Source organism: Acanthopagrus latus, chromosome 12 (assembly GCF_904848185.1).
Source record: "Acanthopagrus latus isolate v.2019 chromosome 12, fAcaLat1.1, whole genome shotgun sequence".
Classification (NCBI taxonomy): Eukaryota; Metazoa; Chordata; class Actinopteri; order Spariformes; family Sparidae; genus Acanthopagrus; species Acanthopagrus latus.
Window position 1 is genome coordinate 24,952,080 of NC_051050.1, and position 26,217 is coordinate 24,978,296.

General features: G+C 43.5%; 4 protein-coding genes across 7 annotated transcripts in view; 2 read left to right on the forward strand and 2 right to left on the reverse strand.

Moving 5' to 3' along the window:
• Positions 1-12,159, forward strand: part of LOC119029844 (synaptic vesicle glycoprotein 2C-like) — a 53,503-nt gene extending 41,344 nt beyond the window's left edge. For 3 of the 4 annotated variants that reach the window (XM_037117000.1, XM_037117002.1, XM_037117003.1), the window contains 5 exons: positions 115-279; positions 5,833-5,966; positions 6,913-7,116; positions 7,200-7,359; positions 7,499-7,682. In XM_037117000.1, coding sequence (XP_036972895.1) covers positions 115-279; positions 5,833-5,966; positions 6,913-7,116; positions 7,200-7,359; positions 7,499-7,682 — 847 coding nt within the window. Of the gene's footprint in view, positions 1-114; positions 280-5,832; positions 5,967-6,912; positions 7,117-7,199; positions 7,360-7,498 lie in introns of all 4 variants that reach the window. The other variant, XM_037117001.1, reaches the window with a different exon arrangement.
• On the forward strand, positions 1,364-5,550 carry LOC119029846 (tripartite motif-containing protein 16-like). Its single transcript, XM_037117004.1, has 2 exons — positions 1,364-2,471; positions 3,290-5,550. The coding sequence occupies exon 2, from the start codon at positions 3,477-3,479 to the stop codon at positions 5,127-5,129; it is 1,653 nt and encodes a 550-aa protein (XP_036972899.1). The 5' UTR covers positions 1,364-2,471; positions 3,290-3,476; the 3' UTR covers positions 5,130-5,550.
• A 1,481-nt stretch (positions 12,160-13,640) lies between the features above and the next one.
• On the reverse strand, positions 13,641-18,094 carry LOC119029848 (proteinase-activated receptor 3). The gene is made up of 2 exons (XM_037117006.1): positions 17,850-18,094; positions 13,641-16,315 (listed from the first exon to the last, which is right to left on the reverse strand). The coding sequence occupies exons 1-2, from the start codon at positions 17,914-17,916 to the stop codon at positions 15,273-15,275; spliced, it is 1,110 nt and encodes a 369-aa protein (XP_036972901.1). The 5' UTR covers positions 17,917-18,094; the 3' UTR covers positions 13,641-15,272.
• A 1,558-nt stretch (positions 18,095-19,652) lies between these two features.
• On the reverse strand, positions 19,653-25,981 carry LOC119029849. The gene is made up of 4 exons (XM_037117007.1): positions 25,609-25,981; positions 24,867-25,391; positions 24,530-24,653; positions 19,653-20,142 (listed from the first exon to the last, which is right to left on the reverse strand). Exons 2-4 carry the CDS (start codon positions 25,324-25,326, stop codon positions 20,010-20,012), a joined length of 717 nt encoding a protein of 238 aa, XP_036972902.1. The 5' UTR covers positions 25,327-25,391; positions 25,609-25,981; the 3' UTR covers positions 19,653-20,009.
• Positions 25,982-26,217: the final 236 nt, after the last annotated feature.

Here is a 26,217-nt window from a genome sequence, read left to right on the forward strand (position 1 = left end):
GTCACAGAGAGCCTCATATGCTAAAACTTGAAGGATAAAACTGAGAAATCATCACATATATGTGATGATTCCAGACTCAGCAGCTTATAAACCAGAAGCTGTTGCTGTGTCCAGGTTCTACGGGCTCTCGGTGTGGTTCCCGGACGTCATCAAGCACCTTCAGGCCGACGAGTACGCCTCCAGAGTGAAGATCCACAACAGCGAACGCATCGAAGACTTCACCTTCAACTTCACCCTGGAGAACCAGATCCACAGAAACGGAGTCTTCCTGAACGACAGGTAAGAGAAAACCGTCTCCTGGCTGGATGTGAATATGTTCTGGTGAGCTCAGCTCTCTCAGACAAAAGGGATTATTGATTACGAGAGGATTTAAAATCATCTGCAGTGTTACACATTGTGATCCCAACCTGTGAAGCCTCCTCTGCTCAGTGTTGTGGTTAAAACAGGAAGCCTCTCGTCCCGCGCTGGGACAGCAGCGCCATTCGTCATTCCCACAAACAACACACGGCTGCCGGTAATATTAATCCTGCCGCCTTTATCTCCCACAGCACCAGGAAATTAAAAGGCTTATCTCTCTCTCTCTCTCTCGCCCTCTTCCTCAGTGTCTCTCTCTCTCTCTCTCACACACACACACACACACACACACACACACACACACACACACACACACACACACACACACACTTTTCTTGTGCTGCTGGTTATGATTTTCACTTACACAAAGGCGGCCAGAGAGAAGACACATCGATATGCTGTTTTTTGTTTCTTTTCCATCCTCACCAGTGACCAGATGTGTGATTTAATCAAGACAAATACAGTGATACTGATGTTCAGCAGCTCATGGATCAATAACAGCCTGCTGAGGCCGGTCATATCACTGTAGACATGCTAAAGGACGGACAGATTGGCCTTTACAGAGGCGGAAGATGTACTCTGCTTCCTGACTTGAGTATCAGTAACGATCTCAGCCTGTAAAATAGCTTTTAAGTTTGTTTTTGTTTTTCTGCCATTTGAACTGCGGACTGACGGGGACATGACGACACGCTTCACCACAAAGTGACTTCATGACACTGAAATAAACACTTTTCACACCACATGTCCATTTTTACACGTATGGACTACCCTTGTGTTGTGTTCTGGTCAGATTTGACTGATTTAAAAGTTTTATCTCTAAAAAAAATGTAGTTAATTTGATCAGACTGACATAAAATTCCATGACTTTGTCCACAAAGAGGAGATCAACAGAAGGGGGATGCATGTTTTCATTTTAGTATGAAATTAGAGAGCATAACAAGCAGTATTGTCACGTCAACACAGTATTGAGTGACTAAATGGCTGCTGATTGGGATGCACATTTATTTTAGCATGATAAGTAGAGAGGATAGGCTGAGCCATTAGCCAGAGAGAAATGCTTACAGGCGATACCAGAAGAGCAAAACTCTGTGGATGAGATGATGATTCCTTTCAAATTCAGCAGCATCAAGCACTATATGTGAGGCAAGACAAACCCATGGACATTCAAAGTGTGGCTGAGAACTGAAATCAGTGAAAGTCAGTCATGAAAAGAAAAAAAGGAATGAAGAAGTTGTTAGAAAAAACAAGAGTTATATCCTGTTCAATTGTTGTTGTTTTAAATATATGACTTCCATTAAATATGCCTGTGTGATTATTATTAATGTTATATACTTTCATGGGGCTAAGTAAGCAATCAACCCTGCAAATGAACCCTTAGTTGTTCTGAACTGTTGTTCAGGCAACGTGAGGACAAATACAGAAATTCTGCTCTCAAGTAAACCCAATGTTGCAATATTACACCATTTCTCTAAAAACTTACATAAACATTTAAAAAAAAAAACTCTTTAATTTCTGCATCAGGGGCCTCATACAACAACATCTGAAGGGTAAATGTTTTCATTCATTCACCAGGATTATTATCTTCACATGATCATTGTGACCTTGACCTCAGCTGTGGGTGATGTCACAGAATAACTTGCTCATAAAATGCACCGACGTCAGAGATAACAAATCTCACCCTAAACTAAAAAGAAAACTGGTCAGCTCTGATCTTAACACACATTTTGACATAAAGAACAACATACTACCAGGCTCATCAGCACAATACAACACTTCACAAGTCTCACAGCACCACAACTAATATTTAATCTGAAAGCAAAGTTCAGGCGCTGCTCACAGAGCAGCTGCAGCTTCAGTCTCCACCACTGGGGGCGCTGATGAGCTGAAAGCCGTCTGCCGGAAAATCAGCGCGAGACGCAGAAGAAGAAACTGCAGTTTGGGCGCCAAAGCAGATTTAAAAGAAGCTTCATCTTGTAAACTTTGACCACAACAACTCAGTCTCCTCTCACGGTGTGACTCTAGTTTCCTCTCCGGCTTCTCCGTTGGAAGAATCTTCTCTCTGCCGCGGTCCACGGACACGGACACGGCCGGCGGCGAGCTAACGGCGGCAGTAACCGGTAAGTAGGTGAATGCTGTAAGCTTCGTGTTTATCAGTTTCAGCCTGAGCCTTTGTGTTATCGTGGCTTTCTATGGCGGTTTTCATACAGCTGACAGAGAGTTACGTTAGCGGACGGTGGTCTAGTTTATGAGCAACGTTAGTCAGTGTGTGTGCTGCTGACCGGGAGGTGCCTGGCCGCCATGTTGATCTGCAGACAATAGAGAGAAAGTCCGCCGCACCAACAACTTCATGTTGTTTTCTAAGGAGAAAGTGACATTTAATGACTGGGAGAAATATGAACTGTTGAACGGTGTTTGTTCACAGGAACGTTATGAGACATGAGCTGTGTTGTTATGTGTTGTTACAGCAAACTGTTGTTAACTCTCGCGAGACTGTCGCCAGGTACGGCAACACAGTGTGGCCAGACAGTATAACAACACAACTGTACAGACAGTAGGCACAGAAAGGACTCGGTCGACAGTTTCCTAACAGCAGTGAGGATGTGGAGGAGCATGTAGCGAGGCAGGAGCAGCAAGGCAGCATGAAGGAGACTCAGACAGATCAGTTACCTGAAAGTGTGGAACAGAGAGAAAGTTCAGCCACAGAGAGCAGCGAAGTTTCAGCCTCTCAAGCTGTGTGTGCCCATGATGATGAAGTGGATGGCTACAGGGAAACATCATTTGAATAAATCTGTGTTTATAATATGTTTACAGTGAGTGAGGAAATGTCATGGAAATTATATAAAATATTTCATGATTCACCTCTATCAGTAGGTGAGGCTAAGAATAGTCTGAATAGAAAAGTATAATCTATTTGTTTTTTCCTCTTGTGTCCTAGATCTATCTCAGTCAAGAGCAGAGGGGCCAAAACAGCCACACCTGAAGGTTTTCCTCAGGACTCTTCTGGGAGACAGAAGATGGAGTTTTAATAAAGAGTGGTACTCTTTACACCCTGTTCAGATCAGAACTCAGACTAGTTTCAGTTACCAGGAGGTGACACTCAGTCGTCGTCACTGAGAGGTGAAATGGCGCAGAAAGCAGTTCATCTGGACCGAGAGACTTTCTCTTGTCTGATCTGTTTGGATCTACTGAAGGATCCGGTGACCATTCCCTGTGGACACAGCTACTGCAAGAACTGTATTAAAGACAACTGGGACACAGAGGATGAGAAGAGGATCTACAGCTGCCCTCAGTGTAGGAAGCACTTCACACCGAGGCCTGAGCTGCTGAAAAACACCATGTTAGCAGCTTTAGTGGAGGAGCTGAATAAGACTGGACTCCAAGCTGCTCCTGCTGATCTCTGCTATGCTGGACCTGAAGATGTGGCCTGTGATGTCTGCACTGGGAGGAAACTGAGAGCAGTTAAGTCCTGTCTGGTCTGTCTGGCCTCTTACTGTGAGAAACACCTCCAGCCTCATTATCAGTCAGCTACATTCAAAAAACACAAGCTGGTGGAGCCATCCAAGAAGCTCCAGGAGAACATCTGCTCTCGTCACGATGAGGTGATGAAGATGTTCTGCCGTACTGATCAGCAGTATATCTGTTATCGCTGCTCTGTGGAGGAACATAAAGACCACGACACAGTGTCAGCTGCAGGAAAGAGGCAGAGAGAGCTGGGGGAGAGTCGACGCAAGATCCAGCAGAGAATCCAGGACAGAGAGGAAGATGTGAAGCTGCTTCAACAGGAGGTGGAGGCCATCAATGGCTCTGCTGATAAAGCAGTGGAGCACAATGAGAAGATCTTTGCCCAGCTGTTCTGTGTTATGGAGAAAAGAAACTCTGATGTGAAGCAGCAGGTCAGATCTCAGCAGGAAACTGAAGTGAGACGAGTCAAAGAGCTTCAGGAGACGCTGGAGCAGGAGATCACTGAGCTGAAGAAGCTCTCACACACAGAGGATCACAACCAGTTTCTACACAACTACCCCTCACTGTCAGCACTCAGTGAGTCTACACACTCATCCAGCATCAACATCCGTCCTCTCAAGTACTTTGAGGATGTGACAGCAGCTGTGTCAGAGGTCAGAGACAAACTACAGGACGTCCTGAGACAGACGGGCACAACCATCTCACTGACAGAGACTCAAGTGGATGTTTCACCGTCACAACCAGAGCCCAAGACCAGAGCTGACTTCTTAAAATATTCATGTGATATCACACTAGATCCAAACACAGCATACACACGTCTGTTATTGTATAAAGGGAACAGGAAAGTAACAGTCAGGCGACGACCTCAATCTTATCCTGATCATCCAGACAGATTCACTTGGTGGCCTCAGGTCCTGAGTAGAGAGAGTCTGACTGGACGTTGTTACTGGGAGGTTGAGAGGAGCGAGGGAAGAGTTAGTGTAGCAGTCGCATACAAGAATATCAGCAGAGCAGGGGACTCAGAGGAATGTGAATTTGGATCCAATGACAAATCCTGGACTTTATATTGTTTCCCACAACCTTTCTTACATTATGTCTTTCATCACAACAATGTCCAAACTTCCATCTCAGGTCCTTGGTCCTCCAGAGTTGGAGTGTACCTGGATCACAGTGCAGGTATTCTGTCCTTCTACAGCGTCTCTGACACCATGACTCTCCTCCACAGAGTCCAGACCATATTCCGTCAGACTCTCTATGCTGGACTTCAGATAGACTTATATGGAGACTCTGCTGAGTTTTGTAAACTCAAATAGTCTGAAGTCATTTCAGGGTCAGTGGGTTAAATTGTGTGTTTCAGTTCTTCACACTTGTTGTGTTTCCATCATTGTTGCTGAGAGCTGATTGTTGTGGCATTTCTTCACTGCACACAGATCAACCTGTCAATCAAACACTGTGGGCGGTACTTTGACGCCTTGTTGTTCTGTAAATGTTGGACTTTCTTCAGGCGGCGCTCCTTCCTGTGTCTGTTCAGCCACGGAGGCTCTCGCTGCTCATGATGACTTCACTTCACATGATCATAATCAATAAGGAGATGCTTCATTATTTGCTTGTACATAGCTGAGATTCTGCTCCAACACACTGACTGTGTGGATGAAGTGAATCTGCTGTTTAACAGACTTTACTGATGGGACGTGTGAACAAACTGGAGCTTTAAATCATTAATAAACAAGCGTAAACAAAGTCTTTTCTCCTCGTCTTCATTCAGGGTTTCATACAGAGCTGCAACAAACCAGATCTTTTGAGATTTGAATTTCTTTGGGTAATGTCAGAACGCAGTGCTGACATTACCAACGAGGACGAATAACATAACAAATTTGTTTCTGCTGTATTGATTTTGATCCTTCTTGTTCCATTCAGATTTGTTAACAAAGAGACACATTCTAACCACCTTTGCTGTCAGAAATATTTTAGTCCCTGTTCGTTTTGATCCTTCTCATGTGTATTTTCACTTCTCAGGTTCATCAGCATGAAGTTCAAAGCTGTCACGTTCATCGACTCGTCTTTCCTCAACTGCTATTTTGAAGACGTCTCCTCCGTCGGCTCCTTCTTTAAAAACTGCACCTTTGTCGACTCTTTCTTTTACAACACCGGTGAGTCTACACGGTTCCTTCTCACACTGAGGTTTTTCCTTCCACCACAAGAAAATCCCATTATGCTGTTTCTGCTTTACGCATAAGTCTCACTCAGTCTCCTTCTGACAGATCATTTTGGGTCTAACGTTGGAGCTCCTGGGGAAGAAAGAATGGGTTTAAGCATTTATGGCTTTCGCTTTATGCCACTAAATTACTGTTTAACCTCTGTGACCCCGCACAGATTGCCTTTCTGAACTCAGACGACTTTAGTTAACAAAGAAACTGAGCCAGGCTGAGCTGCGGTGGACTGAAAATAATGATTTCTCACCACAGAAACAGAGTGAGAAAACCCAAACATGAAATATCTCAGCAGCTGAATTTTGATTTTGCTCTGTTTCTCTAGAGCCAAGGTGTCAACAGCATCTCATACCATTTTTTTTTAAGTAATTGCAGGCTGTATTGAAAAGAAAAATGCAATCCAATCATTTTGTGGTAGATAAAAACACAAGCAGGAAGGAAAGCAGAGGAAGGACAGGCATTTTAAAACGCTCTGAGAGGAAGTGGAGCTGAATCAGACCTTGTGGGAGCGCAGGGTGAGAAAACTAGTTCCCTCCAGCGCAGAGGAAAAGCGCTGAATGTGGAAACGGTAAGGGCACGTCAGGTTGCTGGTAATGCCCCATGGGAAATGTGGTCTCTTTGCCCACGGCAATGCGTCTCCAGAGAGTGGAGGATAAAGGCGAAGGAGGGAGGGAGGGGAGCAGAGGTGAGAGAGGGGAGGCTTCCTCTGCTGCTGCTGAAGTTTATTAATACAGCGTTTATATTTAGACAGCGAGCAGACAGACATTTAAACTGTACACCAGTATACACTTAGTATCATATGCACGTTTTAGAGAATGGTTATTGGTGTGAATCCAAGTTTTAATTAAGCATTAATAAACTGAACTCTTGTGTCAAACATTTCCAGATATTGACGACAGCAAGCTGACAAATTCACGGGTGATCAACAGCTCGTTCCACCACAACAAGACGGGCTGCCAGATGACGTTTGATGATGATTACAGCGCCTACTGGGTCTACTTTGTCAACTTCCTGGGAACGCTGGCCGTGCTGCCCGGAAACATCGTCTCCGCCCTCCTCATGGACAAAATCGGACGCCTGAGCATGCTGGGTACGACGTGGCGCTCTGACATGATGTTTCTCCTGATGTCTTGTGTCTGAGATGTGAAAGATGTCTGATGTTGTGTCCTGCAGGAGGCTCCATGGTGCTGTCGGGCATCAGCTGCTTCTTCCTTTGGTTCGGCACCAGTGAGTCCATGATGATCTTCATGCTCTGTCTCTACAACGGCCTCAGCATCTCTGCCTGGAACTCCCTGGATGTTGTCACCACTGAGCTGTACCCGACAGACCGGAGGTGAGCGCTGCACTCAGCTGGAGCTTTACCACTTTACATTTGCAGCGTTGATGTGATCCTGAGCAGTTTCTTCAGACACATACAGTACAAACATGTCTCACTCCGTCCTCTGTGTCTTCCTCTGTCCTCTTGTTTTTAGGGGCACGGGCTTTGGCTTCTGTAACGCCATGTGTAAGCTGGCGGCGGTGCTGGGCAACCTGATCTTTGGCTCTCTGGTTGGCATCACCAAGGCCATCCCCATCCTGCTGGCGTCGTCTGTGTTGGTTGGCGGCGGTCTGGTCGGACTCCGACTGCCAGACACACGCGCCAATGTCCTCATGTAAACCTCAACACAGAGCAGTATGTTGTTTACCAGGTATTCAATCAGCTCACTGAATAACCGTCATTTATTGATTTAACACCCCTGGAACAAGTTGTTTGCCGTCATCCTTCTTTTTGTTTTTATTTGACGGATCGTGTCGACTGTATTCACAGGACCAGTGATTGTTATTCATGTTGTGTCTGAGTTAAATACCTGGTAGATAATGAAAGAGAGTGAAATGCAGTTTAACTTAGCACTGAGCTGTGGATATCAAGAGTTTGAAAACTACAGTCAAATGTGAGAGTTTAATTCCTGCCGGAATTCAAGACAAAAAAATAAAAACAAGTGAGAATTACCAGTGGTGGTAAAACTCTGAATATCAGCAGCTCATTATCACACATGCAACCCACATGTGTCAACGCTGCGAAAGGCTTGGACTTCTGACAACCTTCCCCCCCAAATCGTCCTCATCCTGCTCAGTTTAAAGGAATACTTTGACATTTTGGGAAATAAAGCGATTACCAGCAGCCGGTTAGCTTAAAGAGTGGAAGGAAACAGAAGACAGGTAGCAGCCTGGTGCCGTCCAAAGGTACTGAAACAGAATCCAAACTCAAAATGCTTCTGTAGCTCCAGTTTTCAGTCTTTCATTATGTTGTGACAACGCTGTGCTCACCGTCTGGTCTGTTTGAGGCACAAAAAACACCAGATTAGGATTCAGAAAAGAGTGTTTACTCGGTTCTGTTGCCACAAATATGACTGGAAACTGTTCCAACATCTCATTAAAAATTAACAGGTTAACATCTGCAAACTGACCAACGTCTCAATAAAAATATCCAGTGGTTTCACGTTCGGCAGTTGTTTTGAAAATGTCCAAATCTCCAGTTTTATTGCCACAAACAGCTGGAAATTGTCCCGTCTCATACCAAATAACCAGTGATGCCCATTTCGAAAATGTCCCAATGTCTCGTCAACACAGCTGGAAATTGTCCCCACAGCTCTTTAAAAATATCCAGTGGTTCTGGGCTTACAAATGTTGTAACCTTCAGTTAAAAACAACGGTCTCTCACTTGGCTGAGTCTCAAAATATGTTGTTTTGTTGCCACAAACAAAACACGTCTGGAAATATATCTGGATGTCCAGTGGTTTCATGATTACATATGTAAACAGCGGTCTCTTGCTCACGCCCCGTCATCGCCTCCACCTACTGACATGAAAGTCAGCTCACGTAATTGTAACATTGTAATATGACACGAATCGTAGAAATGTTCCTATGAAACATACAAATATGAGCATAAAAATTCTAAAATGCCAACTCATTATTTTATTCTTGCGTCCACGTCCGAAGATCAGTAATTATGTAAGTCATCTAATCCCCCATTAAGAATATATGTATGAATTAAACAAAAATGACATTAAATCTGTTTGTTAGTGAACTTTGGACGTGTTTGTAGGTGGATTCATTCACCTCTGGACTGAGCCAGGCTAGTTGTTTCCCTCTGCTTCCAGTCTTTATGCTAAGCTAAGCTAACCAGCTGCTAGAAGAGCGAGAACGACAGTAAATAATTTAGAAATATTTAACAGTTGTGTGCTTGTTTTCTGTATATTTTATGTGTTTATGTTATTTGTAGTTCCACCTGTGTGCTTTGACAGAAGCTGAAGGAGCTTCTGACACTTTGTTTCTTCACACGTGATCAGGTTTGATGACGTTCAAGCCTTTTGCCACAACTTGCAAGAATGACAAGGCCATAGAAAAAAATATATACAAATCAATAACGACGTAGTAGTTTAGTGAAAAAACGGCAACTTCAGCAGCTACATTTCTAAAGTGAAAAGAAGTTTACATTTTCTGCTTTTTACAGTCAGAGACTTTTGAGATTGGAAACCTTTTTGTCTGAACGCTTCCTCTCTCCCTCTCTCGTGTCCGTGTCGTGTTCGTCTCGTGGCGCCGAGCTCACCGCGAAGGGCTTTACGCTCTCTGTTGCAATCTGATCCGTCAGGAAGAATTTATACTCCGCTGTCACGATCTGCTCTTTTTCCTTGTTTTTGTTTTTTCTCCCGCCTCTCTATCTCTATCTGACTCCCCGTCTCGTCTCCCTCATGGTGTCTCGTCCTCCCGCCTCGCTGCTGCTCCCTCCAAAACTCAAAGGCCTTTCTCTAATGTCGTGCCTCTCTCTCCGTCGAGCCCGTCTCTCCTTCCAAACCTCGCTGGAAGCTTTGCTGCTCTGTCCTGCTTTTTTTCGGGGGTCTCTCATCTCTTGATACTGCAGTGTGTGCGTGTGTGTGCGTGTGTGTGCGTGTGTGTGTGTGTGAGTGTGTGTGTGAGTGTGTGTGCGTCCAGACAAACGTGTAGAAAGTCAAGTTTTTTGGGGGATGTTTTTGCCTCTACCAAGGAAATCTGAACCACAAGTGAAATTAAAAGCCATGTTTAAAGGATCAGTTCACCCAAATTAAAAAAACCAACGGACATATTAACCAGCCATGCAGAGAGATTTGGAGACAAGTACGGTTAATATGAGTTTGTTCTGCTTCAAACTCTACAACCATGCTAGCTGCTCTGTGAGGCTAAACACTGATGCCATCACGCTAACATGCTGATGTTTTGCAGCTGTATTATATACCAACTTCACCATCTTATACTTCTGTTTTGGTCTGCTAACATTTGCTAATTAGCACTGAACACCAAGTACAGCTGATTTTGCAGTCGCTTGGTCACAACCAAAAAATCTTTATAAAAGAAGAAAGGAAGACGTCCTGCATCAAATTTCATGGCAATCCATCCGATATTTGTCCTGATTGTAAAAGGACTGTAGTTGGCTGGTGATTGGATGAACCGTCTGTGTATCAGCGTCTTATCACAGTCCAACTTCAGCCAATCAGATCAGTGGAGAGAAGATTGAAAACATCTTGTCAGTGTCGTTCTTTGCTCTTCTTTCAAGGAAATAAACTGTCTGGTTCTAATATAACTACCTTAATCATGCAACTTCCATACTTACATCAATTACGTAACTTCAGCTGCGTTATGTACGTGACGTAGCTGAAGTAAGTTAAAATAAGTAAGTTAAAATAACTCCACACTGACTTCTGGTCTCACACTGGACATGAACAGCGTCCTCCACATGTGGGCTGTGTCACTTTTCATGCTGCTTCACCTGACTTCCTCCTTTCCAGCTGTAATAATCACCACGGCCACTAGAGGTTGCTGCCAAACACAAACATAGATATCTTTGTGGTAAGTTGCCAGCACGGTCAAACTGTGTGGCCGTTTTTCTGATGAGAAATCCAGAAGGCCAGATGTCAGCAGAGATCTCTAGACGGGGCAAATAAACCAGAGTTAAATAAGAAGAGTGTGTTTTCTGTCATTTGGGTGAACTGACCCTGTAAAACCTCTAACGAACGAAACTCTTGCTGCTACAACGTCAGTGTTCTGAGGTCGATCCGATAACGAGTCAGATAAAAAGGGCACAGACATGTTCTCTTCCTGGTTTAGTCGTACTAAAAAAGAAAAGTAAAGTAACAGAAGTGCAGCTACAGACGAGTATCAGAAACAACATGAGAGGAGGACGTTTTGTTTTTATTCATGATGCACTTTTAAAAAAAAAAAAAAAAAAGTTGAAATGTGGACGAGCTGGTGACACTGAACTTCTGAAGGAGACTGGAGGCTCATATAGCTGTCAGTCGCTCCTCTAACTGGAGTCGACTTTATTCTCCACATTTGGACTTTTTTTTACTAGAAGTTCACAATGAAAAGCAAGAAAAAGTCCTCTTCTCATTCCCTTCTCACCCCCGGGGCCTGATGCTCGTCTGTATCCAGCTCTGCTTCATTCTGTTATCAGCTTTACGATATTTAATGTCAAAAATACATATTTCTTACTCTGGAAAGCAAATTTTGTGGCGTACGCGACCTCCAACATGCAGCCGTTTCCTTTAGCGATCACACTCTTCTGGTCGAGGATCTGAATCTGCTCTCCTGATGAGTGCTTGATGCTTTTCTGTCCGTCCAGCTGCTCGTCCTCCACCTCCATCGTCACCGTTTCCAAGAAGAAAGTCCTGCATGTTTGTTACTGAAGTCCTTCTGTTGTGTGTGCGCGCTCTCTCTCCATCTTGGTGTCTTCGCTGTTCCTCTTGCGGAGGGGGGGAACAGTCACGTGATTCCCCGGAGGTCAAAGGTGAATGTATCATTCTCGTGTGTCGTCGGATTTGTTGTGGACAGTTGTGTTCGTTATAATGAGTTGATTTCATTGTGAAAGGGCATGCCAGTGGTGAGATGACTGTATGTAACACAAGCTGTACCAGCAGGGGGCGTCAAATCCGACTCACGGAATCGTCGGTGTCGTGACGTTCAGATTTGAAATCCTCTGCTGTCAAACAATTCGTGGAGGTGTGTGTAAAAAAACAAAACAATTACCTGTCCTTGATATGATTTATTTTGATAAGAAAAGGCTCAAGTGGATGCAGTGTAGAGGTGTCGACATGGAATAAAGAGTTTCATTTGAACAGCCGTGAGCTTTTTGATTTATTATTGTGTCCAAACATGTCAGCAGCCACCGTCACCAGCAGGTGGCAGCATTTAGACTAAAACAACCAGGACGGCTTTGATGAGTTATTACAGGATTGTGGTGAAGAGTTTCAGCTGCGTGTTGAGCTGCAGGTGGTGAATGATTCCTCTGACGTCTGAGGCCTGTCTTAGCCTTTAAGCTAATGTGAATAAACACAGTGACAAAAGTTACAAGTGCTTATATTCAGCACAAACTCAGCCAATGTTCTGATCAACACCACCTGAAGGATCCACAGTCACATGATTCACCTCCTTCACAACCCGACTGATCTATCAGGTTGGTCCGTGTGATCAGCTGATGTTGGCCTTTATTTATACTTCTTACGTTTCCAGTAAAGATTTCGGTTTCACTTCACACAGAAAGTTTATTTTTGGCCTGTCGAACATCCTGCTGCTGTTACACCTCTGAGTTATTTTATCTCTCAGTACTACAACACTCAGTTTAACACCAGTACTTTTCACCAGTTTTCAAAGAACCGCTCTGATAAATTTAAAGAAGAACAAACACATTTAAGGTGTTTCTGGCAAAGACATTTAAGCTCTGACACATGCTGTGTGCATGTTGGCTTCTCATAGATGATTAAAGAACATTTCATGTGGCTTCGTTAGAAACGTCTCACATTATTTATTTCAAAGTCAGCGACTTGTTGATCTGAGCACAGCTGATAAAACTGCCCCTGCAGTCACCGTCCGTCTCGTCTCACTGTTTTCTTGCCTCGTAACGATGGAATAAGAACGGCTGAATTGCCTCTCAGTTATCTTATGAACAGCTCCATTCTGACTCACACACTGGAATGTGCATGTTGTTGTTTTATGCGCGCTGACAAAGTGAATTCACCTTCTGGCAGCCTGCATGTTAGAGAAGACTGTCGGAGGTTTCACAGGACGTTTAACACGTTAATAGAACTAAATTATTGAAGAGTTTTGGCAAAACTTCTGTGCAAGAGAACCAAGATTTTTATTGCTTATGAACAAAACTTTTAATTTGTGAGAAAAGTAGAAAAATCATTTTCCGCAAAACAGACGGATTCATCGTCTCGTTCTTTTCCACAGAGGCGTGAAGCAGCACATCAGCATCACCAACCCACAGGAGATACAACACTCACACACCTTTCTATCATTTCATCAGTATTATCTTTATATTCTCTTAGCACATTGAATATATTAGGCACAGAGACACGTCGTTCTCTGAGTGTGCAGCCCAGGAGAGAACGTGAGCAGTTAATGTTGAGTCACCACGCCGGAAGCACGCCTGTCAAGGTGTCGAGCTATTTTTGTGCCGAACAAAAATGGTTATTTTCACAGGAAGTCAGAGTGTTCTCGGCCATAATCACAGAAACAGGAACACGTATTTTAAACCAAAACAATAATGTTTTCTCTCCCTCAGACACCTAAACAGAGCTGTGACGAGACAGAAGACAAAAATCAAGGCGAGGAAAGTTTATTTGTACGGAACAATTCAGACACAAGGCACCTCAAAGTGCATAAAAGTTGCATTTAAAACATGTTAATTACAAGTAAGAAGACATTATGAGAGAAAACATCGTCGAGAAGTCGAGACAAAAGAACAAAAGTCTTGAAACCTGCAGTTTTCTGCAGCAATAAAATCACTCCAAGAAAATAAATCACATAAAAACAGAATGATGAGCTTCCACTTCCACTAACGAGCCGTAGTTTCATCTGTGACGTATTAATTAATGTGCAAAAATGACGAAGTAAACATAAAATCAGTAACACAAAGTGGGTGGATGAGATACTCAGGTGCTCTGTTGTTTTAGAGATTATTATATTATTGATCAGCAACATGAGCAGCTAATCAGCGGCAGGAGTCCTGCATGTGTTGCCTCAGCTGCATTTTATCCAGATGTGTCATCACCGTCCAATAAACCAATCAAACGTGAGATGATGTCATCGCCGCTGTGAGCTGCTGGGACTTGCTGTTTGCTCTCAGGTTCATTCTGACTCAGTCCTGACAGACTCGTGCTAACATGCTAACAGACATTAGCCTGAAGAGGATCCAGTGTCATCGACTGTCACATTTAGATTTTGAGTCACAGGCAGGTTTTTTTTTTCTTGTTTCCAGATTTCTGGAAGTTATTAAAAGTTATTTTCCAGTCGTTTATGTAACTGTGGTGGTGTGACGATGTGTCACAGGAAATGCCACCGCAGTGAGGAGTGGTCGCTGCTGACGGGTTAACGGTTAATCCACTTCCTAAAGAGTTCCAGTCATAAGATAAGCACCGCTCGAGATGTCACAGCTAAATGAAAACCTAAACATTTAGGCTCCACTTCAGCAGGAAGACGGAAATCTATGACATCAGTTCTTAAACACAAACCGGATGTTTCTGACTCAAAAAGGTTGAACCACAAAACACCCAGTCAGATATAAAACATAATGCATCACTGGAGTAAAACTCTCTCCTCCAGACTGTAACCTGAAAATCTTAATATGTAATCTGTTCCATACACAGAAATATATACACTAACTTATTTACCACATCTGGAAACTCCATCCAGGAAGCTGTTCATGCAGAGAACATGTCAGCAACTTAAAGGTGCAGTGTGCAGGATTTAAGTGGATCTGTTGAGAAACCTGAAACGGGTCCGGGCCTGGATGCCACTGTGGGCTAAGACCCTCCCTGTTAACCTGCTGAGTCCCAGACGCCGTCCTATCTGAACCTGGAGCTGAGGATTGTTCTACTTTGAGGGTTTCTGTGTGAACTCACTCGTAGACCGGCTGCTTTGTGAGTCACTTAAATCCACATCAGGGGTTTCAATCTGATTCACAGACAGATGAGAATCAGTAGAAGATCCAGAGTGACAACAAAGCGCCGTTTCTCATGTACGGACTCGTATGATTCATATCTCTGCATCCTGCCACTCAGGATCTGGGTTCCTTACTGGATCCACAATCCTACACACTGGACCTTTAATGCCACAGAAAGTCTGTCCATTGCTTATTCATCATAAATACATTCGAGGTGTTTTCTCTTTGGATTCCAGCCACAGAGAAAAACGTCCCTCTTCCTCAGCTAAACCAGTTTTTGGTAATATCTTTTAAAACGATATGCTGAGAGTTTTGCCTTGAAAGGGCCTGAAGTAAAGCCTGGAGCCTGCAGACTTGGACATGATGAGGAAGAGGAAGGGGTCCAGACAGGCGTGCACGCAGCACAAACACACCGCCACTTTAAAGTGCACGTACAAAGTGTCCGTCCCGTCCACGGACAGCTGCAGGTGATGGAGGAAGTGCAGGACTCCAGCGGGAGTGAAACACACCAGGAAGATGACAAACACCAGAGAGCTGGCCTTGATGTACATCGCCCAGTCCAGGTTCGACCGGTTCAGCTCGCAGACGATTCGGACGTAGCACGCGACCGTGAGCACCAGCGGCACCACCAGGCCGAAGATGGTTAGGAACAGGTAGTAGTAGAGCAGGAACATGTGGGAGTCCTCGTCCAGAGGCAGCACGTCGTGGCAGGTGATGAGGTCCACCTGAGGGAGCCGATAGCTCTGCTGCACGAGGAGCTCGGGGACGACGGCGGCGCCGAACACCGCCCACACGGCCACGCTGACCCACGCCGTGCACGCCCTCTTGGGGAGAGTCTTGTACATGAACGGGTGCACCACGGCCAGGTAGCGCTTGATGCTGATGCAGGCCAGCGTCTGGGCCGAGCAGTACAGGTTGCCATAGAAACAGGCCGTGACCAATCGACAGGCGGTCTCCCCGAGCACCCAGTGGTTTCCATGGAGATGGTAGTGAGCCTTGAAGAAGAGGGAGAGGAGGAGGAGGAGGTCGGAGACGGCCAGGCTGCAGTAGAGGATGGCTGAGGACACCTTCCTGATTTTTGTGGCCAGCAGGCACAAGATGGCGACGTTGGCGGGGATCCCGACAACCACGGACAGCATGTAAATGATGGGGATGACCCGAGTGCTCAGAGCACCGCGGAGGAACCCCACCGTGCTGTTGCTCAGTAACTTCAGCGCTGGAGGCGACTGAGATGGAGCGGGAGCCTGCGTCCCATTCAGACCAGGAGATGGATCGGTCCTGGTGTCTGGCACCCCTTTAAATGTTCTGGGCTCAGGTTTAGTTTTATTTTTTCCTGCAACAAAAAACAAGGAAAATGTAGATTCATTGTACCACAATGTAAATACCTGTATCGTTATCAGCACCTCGCAGAGCTGATCTCGTCGTGTTGGTGTCGTTCCTGGATTCAACCTGGATCATAATAAACTCTGGTTCTGGAGCGAGCCGTCGAGGCTTCAGTACAGAACTCGAGACTGAGTATGTTTCCATTTTTGAAGATAAGATACTTCAGATAAACATTGTTTATTCGGATTAAAATCACTTCTGTCACTGAGGAAAACTTCTCCCATGTGCACAAAACTATTACAGATAGTTGATCTGAGAGTCTCGATGAATCCTGGTGCGACAGTTATTATGTTCCTCTGGGAACAAAAACCAACACAGCTGTTTCAGAATTAACATATTTATGAGATCATTAGTTTGCAAATTCTATAATTCTGTTGATAATTAGAATAAGAAACAGATTAATTGCCAAATAAATCTTGACATACCAGGAAGTGTTTGCCAGTGTTACCAGGAAGATAGAACAATATTATATAATATTATAATATATATATATATATATATATATATATATATATATATATATATATATATATATATATATATATATATATATATATATATATGTGTATATATATATATATATATATATATATATATATATATATATATATATATATATATATAATTATAATTATAATTATAATTATAATAATTAATATAATATATATAGCACTTTTAGCACTATAGCACTTTTTGTACTGATTTCTTTTGCAGAGATGTTTTTTATATATGTTCATCTATTTTTCATCCTCTTGCTTTAATAAAGTTCTGTTTATTTTTACCTTTCGTAGCTCGTCTCTGCTGTCCTGCGTCAGCTTTTAACCGCACCACACGTAGAGGAACTCAAAATGAAAACATTGCTAATGACAAAACAGCTTCCTTAACTTCAAGCTGATGACTTCAGATCACTTTTATATTTTTTTACAATTACCATAATTTAAAAAATGGTGAATTAAACTAAAGTCGGCATTCTGTTCATTTATTCAGTATCAGTCATCCAGTTAACAGATAAACTACACTTAATGTTTTAAACTTCAGTTGCAACTTCACAACAAATTAGCTTGAATAAAATTTAATGAACTCTAAATTTTGTCACTTTTCCTTTAAGTGTTCTGTAAAGTGTCTGTATTGTTCGGTCCGTCCAACAGACCACAACCCAGAGACGGTCGGTCTCATGAGACGAAACGGCTGCCAGGTATTTTCCTGCTGATTCATTATTAGATGAATGTCTCAGGAACGATAACGAGCCGTCTCCTGTCGCAATCAGTGTGTCACAGTGATCCAGTGACTGTCGTCTCCCTGCAGGTTGTAGCTTGTTGTTTCTGATCAGTCTGATTCTACATTAACAGATCAACCACTGATCACATCAATCCAACACACACAGGTAGTAACAGAAAGATACAAACACAGTTAATGTACCAAAAGTGATCTAAAGTGTTAGAGACAGATGTTAAGTTGAATGAATAGAAGTAAACTTCTCTTACCTTTCTTCTGAAGCGTTCCAGTCAGACAGAGAATAAAAATGAGGAGAAAGAGGAAAAGTTTCCCCATCTTGTTTTGTCTTCTGGTTGAACAGCCCTCAGATGTCTCTTCTGTGTGTTTCTGTGTTCAGCTTCACTCTTCAGCGTCGCTCTGTGTTCGCTCTGCTTGCTGTGGTTGTTACTCAAGTCACAGGAAAAACTCCCACCCCCAAAAAACACCCACCACCCCTGACATCTCCTGTGCTGCAGCAGGAATGCGCCTGCCTTCTGTTTTAACATGCACAGTGAGAGGTAACCACTTCACACATGATCTTTGTCACGGTGTTGCACCATCCTGTGACGTTTTTTATGGGATCCAAACGTGACGACGGTGAACAAACATTTTATTCATGTTCATGTGCTGTTGCCAGAACCAGTCGGGCGTCTTTTTGTTCCCTTTCTGTAAAAGAAACACATGAATCCTCATGTTTTCACGACACTAATCTGCCTGACAGATGTGGAAACCGTGGGATCCACATGTGTCCCGGCGGCGCTGTGATGCCGGCAGGGATGTGGAGTGATGTAAGAGGTGGAAAGGGGCCACTGGGAAACACAAGGAAACGTCTGTCTGAGGAAGATAAGCCTGTCTGAACATGAGCCGTTTGGTTTCGTCTTCACTTCCCTCTTTATATTTTTAAAGATGCCATATTTTGGGTTCACAGACAGTTGAGAAAGCTGCCTAACAATGCTCCAATAATATCACATTCATGAACACTAACAGAGACAAAGTGGAAGAGAAGTACTGAGATCCTCGACACGTAAAAGTTCTGCATTCAAAACGTTAACGGCAAAAATTAATTCCAACACGCCGACAAACAAACACAACAGTACAAAGATCTTATTTTATCTGTATAAACGCTCGTATGCCATCGTCTCTCTACACTGGACATCCTGAGATGGCAGTCCTTTGATTGGCAGCTCATTCAGGCAGATGTGAGATTCTATGCCCGCCCTAAAGTCCACAACAGCCAACGAGTGGTCGCGTAGACAAGTGACTCTCTTACAGCCTTCAGATGATTGATAGAATAAAAAAATACCCTTAGTTACATCCCATCGCTGCTTCTGTCACACATTTCAGAGGGAACTATTGTACTTTTCACAGCTACAGATACTTTACAAAATATTTGAGACGTACTGGAGTGTACAGTTTCTTTAATTGTCCTTCGGGGACAAATGAAGTATTGTGAAGTTACTCGAACTTGTATTTAAGTCCTTGAGTAAATCTGTTCTGTTTCTCATCATCTCACTTTAGCTTTTTGAATCACAACCTTCAGGACACAAACAGTTTAAAGTGTTTTTATTTTCACACTCCGGTGGCCGTCTTGCTTTCGGAGCATCCAGCTGATCGCAGCTGTGACCTTTGTCCTGTTTTCATCTGTTTATCAGAAGAGTTGTTTTCACTGCGAGCATCCTTTGGACCGCAGGCCGACTACTCGCAGGGATGTGATGCTGGTCTGACTTCTCTTCTGTGACGTCAAGAGTGACTCAAACCGAGAACAGATCAAAACATCAGTGCTGCGCTGTGGTCGAGTTCACCTTCATCTGATGAGCAGCAGCATTGAGTCAGGGAGGTTACGTTAACTGGAAGTGAGCCGGTCACATGTTCAACACTTAGTTACCAATAAAAAACAGTAATTGTGCCAATAGAAAGATAATTTTTAGATAGTTAATGCTCAATTTATTCAGGAACAAATTCACAGATGAGAGCAGTTTTACTTTAGTGTGAAATACAGACTGCATGTTTATTTCAGGCGCTCACAGAGGAAGTGTGATGCTTCTCCTTCCTCTCTGCTCTTCAAAGACTCAACACATCTGTTTCCGTCATAACTAACACGGGCCTGCAGTCACGTGACGACACAGTACCGTTCTGTCGTGTTTTTAAAGGAAGCAATAAATCAAATATAAATTCCTTCAGGGAGGAAAACATCTGTAATGTAAGGGAGGGTTCTTCATAAGAAGTTTTCAAACACTGAGACGCATCAAAGATGTCCGACCAGCCTGACTCACACACAGACTGTGACCTGTGACACGTCAGATCAACAAATAATCAGGAAGTGAAATCTGATCTTCATTTGAGATCTGACCAGAACAGAACAGAGAGAGAGAGGGAGAGGTTTATCAGGATCAATGTTCGGAGCATATTATTCGCTGGTTCCACATTCTGCTGTCCTGTTGGACTCGCTCTGGTCTGGGTCTTGACTTGGTCTGGGTCTTGACTTGGTCTGGGTTCAGGTGGTCTTGACTACAACACTGAGGACTGACAGAGGATGTTACAGAGAAATGTCAGTTTCTGCCACCAGAGGGCGACACTTCATGTGAGGAGGTCTTCATGTTTCCCTTCCATTTGTCACAGTGAGCTGTTTTCTGATTACTGATGTTTACTGAGCTGATTACATCAGAAACAAAATTCCTCCCCACACCCTCGAGACGGATTTCAGGCTCATTACTGGTGGTTAACAAAGGCTCAGATAATTGGACAATTTGGACGTTTCCTGCACCAGTCGGGAATGTTTTCTACTATCGTTACATAAAGACCATTAAACTCTGCTGTGAACCTTCACCTCATTTCAAACAACCTCCTTTTTCTAGTGTATATGAATTTATGTTTCTCTTTCATAAAGCTGTCTATTCACCACTTTCTGTGTTGTTGGTCTGTGAAGAAATATGTTACAGCATCATCATGACAGTGTGAAATACAAATACTTTGTTATTGCATTTAAGAGGATTTTTCAGGTATCTGTACTTTGTTTGAGTATTTATTTACCTGACAGCTTTTAACTTTTCCTTCCTACATTTCAACACAAGTATCTCAACTTTCTACTCTAATACTCTAATATTTAAAAAACTAATTTTCATTCAGTTTTATCACACTTTTATGGAAATGTCACACTTAAATAATATTTGAATATAAACGTGACATATTTAAAACAACACTTTGGATAAAAATGTGATATTTTTATTTTTAAAATGTAATATTTTAAAATTGTTTCAATAAAAATGTGACATTCTTTATTGAAGTTTTTAATAAGATCTTGTCATAAAAAATAAAAAATGCATATAGCTTGAATGAAAAATTGACGTTTTAATTTCATTGATATTTGAATAAAATGTATCATTAAGTCGTAAATTAATGTTTTGAATTAACAACTTAACATGTTTTATTAATATATTCAGTAACATGTAGTAGCTCCCAGGTCATGTGATCCACAGACTGAAGATCAGTGCTGAAATGTGTTCCTGTGCTGGTTGAAGGAGACACACATTGTTTTATTGGATTTCACTGCCTTCTTTCTTAAGCACTTTATATTTTATTCAAAATAAATGTTATATTCATGTACACCTGAGTACAGATTCTTCCATATGATATTTTCTACACATAACCTTTCCCCAAGCTTTTCTGATGCATAAACTAAACGTATATAGGGACGAGTGTGAATTTCGAGTAATCAAAGACTTTCCCATAGTAAATAATGGGACGTCATCGTGGAATGAGCTCAGACCCTTCCCCTCTTTGGGGTCTTGTTTCTGCGTCATACCTCAACATAGACAAATGATTTTTAGTTTAAAGGATACACCAGCATTTGGACTTTACTGGCCTTAAGGCACTTTTTGATAGCGGTTCATGAGCAACCACGGTTTCAAGTTAAAAAGGATCCATGTTGAAAACCTTTCTGAGTGCTTCTGTGACTCGTTGTCTTCATAGTGAGGAGTGACGCAGGAGTTTGAATTCGAGAGTGAAAAGGAAAGAAGAGGGTCACGTCCCAAAGTTCAAAATAATAATTGATAATGACTTGGTCTGGGTCTTGACTTGGTCTGGGTCTTGACTTGGTCTGGGTCTTGACTTGGTCTGGGTCTTGACTTGGTCTGGGCTCAGGTGGTCTTGACTACAACACTGAGGACTGACAGAGGATGTTACAGAGAAATGTCTGTTTCTGCCACCAGAGGGCGACACTTCATGTGAGGAGGTCTTCATGTCATTATCATGTTTCCTCTTCTACTCTGTTGACAAAACTTCCAAGAATTCACCGCTGTTTGTCGCAGTGAGTTGTTAGTTTGCCATCAGAAACAGAATATCTTCCCACGGCCTCGAGACTGGTCAGAGTGCTTTCTACCATCGTTACATAAAGACCATTAAACTCTGCTGTGACCCCGGACCTCATTTAAACCTAAAACCTAAAACCCACAATCATTTGAAAATGACTCTTACTTGTGTTTTTCAACACTTCCGTAGAGGAATAAAAGAAACCTCATTACAATCTCACATAAAATAGCTGCAGCTGACTGGTGGACGGGGTCATTTGGGACCCTCTGGACTGTGGGAGGAACCACAGCTCAATTAAACTGTGAGTGAGTGAAGACGAGCAGCAGAGAGGACAGAGCAGAGAGTCGAGACTGACGGAGGGGAAAAGATGTTAACGGATATTTAAACAGTTTTATTTTCAGTCAGCAGAATGTTTCCTTCAGTTTGTCCTAAAGCTCTGCTGGTGGTCCTGATGTGTGTGTGTGCTGCTGCTGCTGCCAGAAACGGTAAGAAGACTTCGAATGACTTTCTGCTTCACAATGTGGATGCATCACACACACACACACACACACACACACACACACACACACACACACACACACACACACACACACACACACACAGATGCATCTTTGTACATTAATAACAGAAGATGTTTTGATATGATGTCATCTACTTCAGCCCGTGTAACATGATGGATCCGAGAAGATCAGCTGATTAATCAAATCATTTCTATTGACAGAAACTTCATCAGCAACTGTTTGAAGTGTTTTATGTCTTAGTTAATAAACAGATTCAGGCATTTTTCAAAAAATCAAGTCTCCAGCTACTTCACTTGTTTAGCAGAATGCTGCATCTCTGTTTACTGTGAAGCTCCAGAATGTTCTGTGGACTACGAGACTTCCCCTGACTTTATATCATCAGGAGGAGGAGAGGATGACTGAATTGTTCATGTTTTGGTGGACTGTTCCTTTAATATAAATCACTAACACCTGTTAATGCCTTGATTAAATGTGTCTTTGCTCTGACATGTATATTTTTTCTCCTTCAGACAGTGACAAGAAACCTGGGAGGACCTTTCCTATTCATTACATAACAGTCACAGATGAACCTTTCAGCCTGGATGATATTTACGGAGAAGAGGATGATTTGATCAAACCGAATCGTCCTACAGTTGGTCGACAGGCTAACAGATCCATATCAAGAGTGCAGATCATCTCAGAGGATGTGCTGCTGTTCCTGACGGGCCCCGTGTCCACCGTCCTCATCCCGTCCTTCTACTCGCTGGTCCTCATCAGCGTGCCGATCAACATCTGCGCCGTGCTGGCCTTCGCCCGGAGCCTACCCCCTTCCTGTAACGGTCCTGGTGATGTTTGTGCTGTGTTTCACACCCACAAACTGTCTGCTGCTCGCCCACTACCTGCAGTTCCACGAGGGAATGGAGGAGAACCAGCAGCAGGATCCCAACGGTTCCTACTCAGCCTACCTGGTGTTCCTGTGTCTGGGAAGTCTGAACTGCCTCCTGGATCCTCTGGTCTACTACTTTGGATCATCCCAGTGTCAGAAACTGTCCAGCTTCCTGAGGTGTGAGAAGATCAGGGCGGACAAGAGCATCAGTCACTCAGCGACGGATTCTGATCCAACAGCCAAGCGATCCTGAAGTCCAGCTGCACAGAAAGCTCCAGAATAAACACGTCGGACTCTTTGGAGAAGAGCCTCAACAGCCAGAACAAGAAACTGCTGGTGTGATGGATCAGCAGGCGGTCAGAGCGACTGAACTGACTCTGACTGCTGTAGATTGTAAAGGAACACTTCACCCAAATAAGTCTTAAAGTATGTTATTGAACATACTCAGAGGAGTAGCTTAACCCAAAATTACTATTCAGTCATGAGTCATCCACACTGATTTAAAGGCAGGTGACGTTCTGAGGTCCACAGAACATTTCTGGAGCTTTGCAGTAAAACAAAAATGGCTCCAGAACCTGTTTGTTCCATCCTCCACGTACCTTCATATCTTAATTGTTTGTTGGTATTTGTGCTTCTGCTGTGGTTTTGGAGGATAAGTATTAAACTCTCTTCACTATTTGTCTGTTTTAAGTGTGTTTATTGTTAACATTGTTAATATAATATTTTACTTGAGTATTTATTTACCTGACAGCTTTTAACTTTTCATTCCTACATTTCAACATATTTCATATTTAAAAAAACAAACCTATTTTTATTAAAGTTCTAAATATATATTTATATTTTTTGACAGGAATGTCATATCAAAAAATATTTTTTAAAATGGCATTTTTATTCATTTAAAAATGTCATATTTTACAGAAAGAAAAACAGGGCCTGCAGTGCACTGGTATGAACAGGCTTGACCTGAGAGACACAGTAGGTTGGAGTTTCAGTCTAGTTCAGTCTAGTTTAGTTTTACTCTCTCTAGTTTTACTCTCAATGACAAAGGGACTAATACAGCAAGGTGAGAGCTTCCTGGATTCAGTGTACAGTGGGATATTCTTGGAAGATAACCAAACTGAACTGGTTGGTCTTGCGGGGCAAGATTTCTGTGTTGTTTGGCGGAACGTTCGTTTCTTTCTGGCAAAACAGGTTAATGAATTATGAGAATACTCACCCCAGGCCAAATGAGTGCTCCAGCTTTTGGGGTTTGCAGCTGCCACACAGGTAGGGTGGTCTCCAGGTCCTGGTTGGTCCTCTCTGTCTAGCCGTTGGTCTGGGGGTGGAAACCTGAGGACGTACTGACAGAGGCCCAGAAGGCCTTGCAGAATGTATGCCAAACTTTGGAGTCTCGGACCATGGCCCACAGTTTATGTCGGAGGGTATTCCATGAGTCCTGATGACATGAATAATTAGGAGCTCAGCGGTTTTGAAAGCAGCTGGCGGTTTAGTGAGTGCAATAAAATGGGCTGCTGTCGAGAATCTGTCAACAATGGTGAGTATGGCTGTGTTACCTTCAGAGACAGGCTGGCTGTTGATGAAATCCAAGGCTATGTGAGTCCAGGGTCTGCCATGGACTGGTAATGGGTGGAGTAAGCCAGCTGGTGGACGGTGGGATGCCTTGCCTCTTGCACAAACAGAACACGCTGCCACAAATTGCTTCATGTTGTTCTCCATGGCGGACAACCAGAAATGCCACTTGAGGAGAGAGGTGGTGCGGATGACTCGAGGATGGCAAGCGAAACAAAAGGTGTGAACCCGCTGCAGTACCTGGGAGTGTACGTCGTTGGGGACAAGAGAGTTAGCAGGGCCATTACTGGGATCAGGTTGTTGTTGCTGTGCCTCTCTAACTGTCTCCTTGATCCCCCAGGTAAGCATGCTGACGACCTGTTCTGGGGCAAAGATTGTGTCCAAGGCAGAGTTTGGTTCCTCGGAGGAGAATTGGCGGGACAGGGCGTCAGGGAGGAGGGACATTGATTGAGGAGGGACGTTGGACAGGGCGGGTGGTGCTGGTGCAACAGAGGGGCTGCTGTTTCCATCTACAGGGGACAAAGCAGATTGTAAACAGACAGAATGACAGAAGTTACTCCAGCCAATTATTCTCCAAGCAGACCAGTCGATGTGGGGATTACGTCGAACTAACCATGGGTGACCAAGAACCAGGGGGGTATCAGGGGCATCAATAACATGAAAAGTGATGGTTTCGTGGTAATTTCCAGACAGAATGAGTGTGACAGGGGATGTCTTGTGTGTTACCTCAGCCAGGAGACTACCATTAAGGGCGAAAGCTGTAATAGGGTCTTCCAGCAGTTCCAGCTCCACCCCAGCGTGGACAGCGAGTTGGTGGTCCAAAAAATTACCCTCCTCCTCAGAATCAAGGAGCTCTAGTAAAAGGAGAAGCAGTCCGTCCGTGCAGAAACTGGCCTGTATTTGTAACCAGGACTTCAGTGGGGCAAGAACAGTTCTGAGCTTTAGGCTCATCAGTACCCCCACCGCTGCTGATGAGCCAGATATTTTGGTTGAACCGGACAGTGAGCAAGAAAGTTACCAGGCTTACCACAGTACAGGCACACCTGAGACAGGACAGGAGTTCTGCTTAAAACATGTATCTGGTGATTAGTGTAGATGGATCGCAGGTGAGTGGAGCAGCAGGTAATCATGTCAGCCAGCAACAAACATCTGATAAACCCACCGTACACAGCACCAAAACACCAGCTAGCTGATGACAGCTGAATAGCCCAGTTTTTGGGCTCCACAGTGCCCACTATATAGTTAACCTTTATTTGTTAACATTGTTCAGAATGCATCACAATAATCAAATGATGTCATGGTTCTTAGGAGCTGGCTTGTTTTGGCTGTGGCTCA